Raw genomic sequence first — 7221 nt, 5'->3', positions numbered from 1 at the left:
CATATTTGCCTTCGAAATCTTAGTACCATCTACAGCATTGTGTTCTTAACACAAAGGTTAAATGTTAATGGTTAAATAAAATGTGATATATATGGATAAACATGTCTGAACATACACCGGTACATAAATACTTGATCATGTCATGTGCAATGCACGTCCCTATCCTAAGCAACATTTGGTCCCAAAGCTACTGTAGGAATCTTTTACTTACCTGCATATTTCATGTTTCTTGTGCCTGTTGAATGATAATCTGATTATGAAAGGATACGTCTTTGACAGAGTCAAAAATGCATTTTGGAAAAACCTACAGCAACTTATATCACCTGAGAAAAACATTGTTACATTACAGTTATTCTCATTGTCACCATTACCATCCAGTAACACTCAGCTGGAACCTGCACATCAATACAGGTGTGTCAATAACTTCTATAGCGTAAACAAGAGCTCTGATAAGTATGAATTGTTGTGAGCTTATAAATACATTTATAATGTAGTTGTTGCTGTAGCTTAGCTCCTGCAAAGCGTATGAAGCAGCAACATGGTCAGCTATTGGGCAGCCGTGGCTGAGGGCTAGCATACGTGGCTAGTGCGGCTAGCTCAGGTTAGCTCGGCTAGCGCTAGCTAGATAGCTGTTCTCAGCAGTCCCCGTGTGTTCTCTAGGCACAGTGTGAGAGCGTCAGCTTGATGAGACCCTCCGTGTGCATCTTGTAGAGCAGCTTGAACTCGGCGGGCAGCTGGTGGGACTCTTGCCACTTGGTGGTGAACTTGGTGCCCTTCTTGTCGTAGTAGTGGTAGGGCAGCTCCTTGCCCGTGTTGGGGTCCCAGCCGAAAGGCCAGAAGCCGTAGAGGTGGATCTCCTCGCACATGGAGGAAGCCAGGGTGTACATAAGGATCCCCGTGCTCAGACGCTTTGGAGACAGCTGCTTGGTCTTCCAGTACCTAGAAGACATGAAAGAAATATGACACACTCGCACAGTGTGTGTGTGTGTGTGTGTGTGTGTGTTGGTGTGTTTGTGTGTGTGTGTGTGTGTGTGTTTGTGTGTGTGCGCACATGTGCCCGCATGTGTGTAAGTCTCTATCTATCCTTGCTTTTGGCTGTATTGTGTGTGTGTGTGTGTGTGTGTGTGTGTGTGTGTGTGTGTGTATTAAGTAGAAATCCAATCTAGCCTTCCATGCTTTATCACATTCCCCAGAAGAAATAAAAATGCCCCCAACAATAGACACTTAGGGTGTCTTAGGGAGGACTGAGCTTCTTAAACGGGGTAATTCTGTCCGAGCAGGTTGCTTTAATGGGATTGAGGGAGATTACAGTGAAGCCAAGTCTCTTCTGGAGGCACCAGTGAGCGCTAACTTAAGCCCCCTCTTCATGCTGCATCCCTGTGCCATGCCATTCACAAACAGCCCTCTCCTCATAATCCGGGGAGCTTCCCTCCAAATCCCTCTCTCTCCATATCATACCGCTCAATACCATCTGGTTCCATTCAGACTGAGGATCATGTTTACATCTCTTGCTATTATGGGGTCCTAGTGTATACATCGTAACAAAGCTCAAGAGCGGTGGAGTTAGTAGATGAAGACACCACCCCGTCACTTGTCAGGCTACGGAGTCTTGCATTGACTCAATACAATATTGTTATTAGAGTAATTGGTAAATGGATAGTAAATAGACTGCACTTATATAGCACCTTATTCCAAAGCACTTTACAATGGCCTCTCATTCACCCACTCACACACACATTCATACACCAATGGCGGCAAGCTACCATGCAAGGTGCCGGCCCGCTCATTGGTAGGAATTTGCGGTTCAGTGTCTTGCCCAAGGACGCCTCGACACATGGCCAGCCGGGGATCAAACTGCCGAACCGCCGACCTTGCGATCATTAGACGCCGGCTCTACCTCCTGAGCCCCAATTACAATGTTTACTAATTACAATGTTACTAGGAAGTCATTACAATGTTACTACATACTCATTACAATGTTACATTACAATGTACAATGTCTATCCGTGCTTGATTGAGTTTGCCTGGCACAATGGAACCAATTGTAAAAGTACAAACTCCACCCATCAGGCACTCCAGGCAGCCAGACTCAAGTAAACACTCAAAGTAGAACACCTTTGGACCCAGCTCTGGTCCAGTCAGTCAGTGTGGCTCACCTGTTGACATACTGCATGATGTTCCCCGGCCACGCCAGCCGGACCTTCAGCTGTCCCCTGTGCTCAACAAAGAAGTCCACCAGGGTGCGAGTGACCGTGGCTGAGGTGTGGAAGAAGAAGGCGGGGATCCACAGGATGGCCCTGTCCAGCTTCTTCAGGCTCAGGAAGAAGTTGTTGCGGTCCTGGATGGTCAGCAGGTTGTTGTAGTACTTCTCCAGGATGCTGGGGTTAAAGGTGGTCAGGTTGGTCCTCCTCCCCACGTCCCTTCGGAAGATCTCTGTGGGGGCGAAGTTGCAGCGGAAAACATAGTCAAACTTCTCGATCTCCGGGCCGCAGTGGCTGCCCGTGAGGATGCCGCTGTTTCCGACCACCGCGCAGACGTTGTAGCGCTTGTTGACGATCGGCGAGTCCTCCGGGAGCAGGGACTTGAAGTTCTCGCCGATGGAGAAGACGTACTTGTGGCTGGAGTAGTCGTAGTGCATCAGCTGGCCTACGCGCACGTTGCCCTTAGTCAGGGTGAAGTTGTGGGGGATGTCGATGTACTGAGAGATCTCTCTCCTGGAAAAGAGGATAGAGAATAGGTCAGAGGGGGTGTTATCAATAGGATATTGTCAAAAGATTACACAAGCTTCGGTTCCGGTCCTGTCCATTTCATCTGACCAATCAGTCGAATGGTAGAATAATGTTCCCCGTTTTAGGATTAAATGAAAGATAATCCTCAATGGTGAGTTATTAAATGAACTACTCTAATCACAATGAATACCTCGCATTCTCATTCAGTGAAATGGTGTATTTATGGATGTTATTCAACAATTCAACTGTCTGCAGATAAAGACCAGTCTACATCAGTGGAGGCTGGTGGAGGTGTAAGTCGGAGGATGGGCTCATTGTAATGCATGGAATGAAATCAGGAATGGTATCCAACTCATTCCATTCCATACAATGAGCCTGTCCTCTGATTTCTACCTCCACCAGCCTCCACTGGTCTACATCGCCCCCTCCAGATAACTCCTAGCTTGGGGTCCGGTCTAAAGTATGTCTGTGTAGTAGAACCAGTAGCAGTAGTAATAATACAACAACAACAACAACAACAATACAACAACACAACATATTAAAATATAGCTCTTTTCGAAGACCCAAAGACGCTGTACAAAAAGAAGTGAATGACACAGAGAGAAAGACTACTAAAGACTACTAGAGAAACCCAGCTGGGCTGGGAGAGAGATGGAGGGAAACGAGCGAAGGCTAAGTCACCTCTGCTCCTGGAAGGCTGATCGGTTGTAGCGCCATTTGGAGGCGTTCTCCTGCAGACCCTCGTTCAGAGCGTTGGTCAGAGCGGTGAAGGCCGGGTCTGTGTACTTCATAGCCACCTGGGACCTGTGAACAAGGAGACAAACACACAACCCAATGGGTCTCTTCCACAAGCAATAGAGGCCTGGTTCTTTTTTGTATCTTCTAACTTTATTGACACAGTTGGTTGGAAACGGACTCTGAGGGAAATGAAGAAGTACTGTAGCCCAGAGACAGCAGCACTACCACTGGACCAGATTCAGGCAATCGGAGGCCCGGTTATGATGTCACTATGTCACTGGGAGGCAGTTGTTAAAAGCAGTCCTGATCAATGCCACGCCACCCTCCTCCTCCTTCTTTTCCTTCTCCTCCTCTTCCTCCCCCTCCTGCCAATGCTTCTGGCACTCAATGTCCCTAATTAAGAAGCTCGTTTTAGACTTGGGCCTTTGTTATGGTTGACATTTTAAAGCAGTAGCTTTCATTTTTCTTTTTCATTGAAATGTTATTAGGCCTCTGGTGAGGACACTCAAGAATATCTGCACATTGTTTTGGAGAAATTCTTACAAGGTTTGGCATGCTTGTGTTCCCCTTTAGCTTTAAAGGTTTCACTTGATTAACCAATAACAGGTTATGGTCAGGTTAATCAGGCATAGGCCTACCATATTTAAACATTTCTGTATTATGCTTATTTGGGGTTGTCCTGATATTACAAACAATTCTATGGTTATGGAGGTAGGTGATAGGCTACTTTGAGACCCAGTGTATTATTCATGTAGGTATGAGAAGCTAGACCTACACTGAGTATTCATTGAGAATCATTTGTGGTAAAACATCACAATCATTCCAACCACCACAATAATAATAACAGCGGCCAAAACAGAGGGGAACACTGCCTAGACGTTCCCTTAAGTGACTTTTCTCGAAAGCTTTGCAAAATGGCTCCCTCCACCCACATAACCTTGGCTGTAGCAACAAAGAGGAACTGATTACAGTGAGGAAATGAATCTCCCACATGTGGAAATCAGAACCAAGGACAGCAGCTCTCCCGAGCAGCGCAGTGACCGTGGCGTCAGAGACCTGCAGGGCCCTGGCAGAAGCGCACCAGAGAATCAGAACATGCGCTGTGCTTGTTCATGACCAGGGATTAAATGCCCTCTTATCTTTTCACTGGATGGGCTTGTTTTTATTTTATATATTCACTCGCCGACATTTCGACTTCGACTCATATTCAAAACAGTGAAAGAGGAATCTATAGCCTACCTTGTTATTTGTCTTCGCATATCGTGCTCTGATTATGTGTATAGATAGACTATCATTTGAGAAATTGCCAAAAGAAGGCGTCATATTGCTGCTGTAACAGACAGTGAAGGCCTTTTGATTTGTGGTGCACCACAAGCCTATAATAACATACTCCGATTTGAGAAACATCTTAAAACATTATGCTGCAGTATCAATATACAGACGGTTATAAATGCATTACACAATTTAAGCTGTCAAGCCAATAGAACACTAGTTTGGTAATATGCCCATATCACAACAAGCATACTCACCGAAATCCGGCATGAAACATATACATCCGTGGCCCCCCTGAATTTACATATTTTGGGGTCGTGAAAAGAAAATCTTTCTTTATTGACACGTAGCTGATCAACGACAATATGAGCAAAGCGACACTGAACATAACCAAACCCAGCACGCTGGCGATGCGGACCATCTTGCCGTGTTGACATTCCCGGCTGTGCAGCGACGAGGACGACAATGTGGCGCACTCATCAGCGGAGAGGCGACATGTTTAGCAGGAGAAAGACGCGGCTCGTTTCTTTGCCATATTATATTTCATAAGTCGACTGATTCGAGCGGCGGCAGCTGAAACAGCAGCTGGATGTTTCGACGCTATGTCTCGGCTCAGAAGGATTTTCATTCTCCCGCACGCTTTCTGCCATTCCGTTTCCTTGCCGAGAAGATAAATGCGATTGGAATAATGCCGTTGCGAGATGCACGCATTCTGAATCTAATTAATTAACTCAGTCGGATGCTTAAAGGAGACCTAATCTATCGCGGAAAATCAAATAAATAAACAACCAGTGTCAAGGCGGAGCCTTCCTCTAGCCTACTCTGAAGGGTTATCCTCGCTCTGCAAGGCAGCATGGATTAGGTCGTGATCTGCATGTATTTGATCCTGCTCTCCTGTATTGGATGTGCTTAGCGTTGTTTTGATGTTTATCGCTGGCTAGACCAGTGAACGTGTACAGTAAGGTTAATCTCCAATAATGCGGTTCGTCAAATATCCTAACCCTGATGTTCAATATGGGAGAGTGAACTGTCTATTGTGGGTGGAAGTCAGCTCTCATTATTGTTTGATGTGTGTCTGCATTAGCTTAGAAAACGTTCATCCCTGGGCACCTTTGAATTCAAGCCCTTACACATCTCCTCCTCCTAGTCCTCCAACATGCATGCACACACACACACACACACACACACACACACACACACACACACACACACACACGCACACACGCTCACGCACACACACATACACACAAACACACACACACACGCTCATGCACACACACACACACACACACACACACACACACACACACACACACACACACCTGGGTCCACACACACCATGACATACTAGTCATCCATATATGACACTATGCTGTATCCGATGAGTCCATCTCCATCTCCACGTCTCTCATTTTAAAATGTCCAGTTATAGGGATATTTCCCTCCGGGCTTCATCTGTAAAGAACCCCCGTGTTTCAAAGGGGCGACACTGTACAGCAAAGTGTCCCCTTTATTCAGGGTGTAATGGGCAGTGACATTTCAGCGATGACCTTTCCAGTTCCATCAATCCCTTAGGTCATGTCACCCTCCTTCAGAGAGGTTCTGGGACCCATCAGCTCTGTTTCAACACACACACACACACACACACACACACACACACACACACACACACACACACACACACACACACATCGTTTTATGGTTTGTGTCATGAGACTATACCAGGAAGTAAATATTATCTTGCTATCAGGATATGTTCCGTATGAGGCTCTGTTAAGTCATTGTATTTTTGGGACCATATCATTGGTGGGCTGCCTAATTCTAATTGTAAAATGCTGCTTAAACGCTATCTTGTTTGGTTGTGGAGCTCGTCATGATCAACTGATGTGCGATGGCTCCTCGTGGCTGTCTCTCCGAGCGGGACAGTCAGATCACCACACCACGGAACAGAGAGCTGTCTCTGTAACCAAGAGAGGACAACTGATACCCAGAGGGGTCTGGGAGCAAGGCAGGAGATCTGGGATGCAGATACCAGCAGATCGGTTTCCTCAGACGCTTCTGAGACTGGGACATCACGGTTAGCCGGAGTGCCTATGCTCAAGTGACATGATTACCTTTAGGAAATTGTGATACACCACCTCGTTACATAGAGGTGAAAGAGAAGTTGTCACTTCTAAAGGGAAGTAACAAAAAGCACATTTTGAAGTAACAAAAGCACATTAAGTAAAAAGTAAACAGCATATTCTGAATGTCTGAATTCAAACTTTGAGGTCTGGTGCATTTGTGGATGCTTGCCTATGTATGCTGTGAGTGTGTGTGTGTGTGTGTGTGTGTGTGTGTGTGTGTGTATGTGTGTACAGTATGAATGAACGGTACTGTGTGTACCCTTTTTCAATGCAGAGCAGTATCCTAAGGCATGCCCATTGCTGGGCATATCATGGGACACAGATAGGAAACAGATATCCACACATGACTGACCAAC

The 7221-nt window shown here is 46.0% G+C and overlaps 1 protein-coding gene across 1 annotated transcript; it reads right to left on the bottom strand.

Annotated features, from left to right (window-relative positions):
* Window positions 1-656: 656 nt before the first annotated feature.
* Window positions 657-5160, bottom strand: st8sia3 (ST8 alpha-N-acetyl-neuraminide alpha-2,8-sialyltransferase 3; the record flags this gene model as incomplete). The annotated part of the gene is made up of 4 exons (XM_080528947.1): window positions 657-939; window positions 2157-2714; window positions 3411-3533; window positions 4997-5160. The coding sequence occupies 4 exons, from the start codon at window positions 5158-5160 to the stop codon at window positions 657-659; spliced, it is 1128 nt and encodes a 375-aa protein (XP_080385073.1).
* Between the last annotated feature and the right edge of the window lie 2061 nt (window positions 5161-7221).

This window comes from Nansenia antarctica, assembly GCF_963989245.1.
Source record: "Nansenia antarctica genome assembly, chromosome: 4".
Taxonomy (NCBI): Eukaryota; Metazoa; Chordata; class Actinopteri; order Argentiniformes; family Microstomatidae; genus Nansenia; species Nansenia antarctica.
This window is presented reverse-complemented; position numbering and strand designations above follow the sequence as displayed.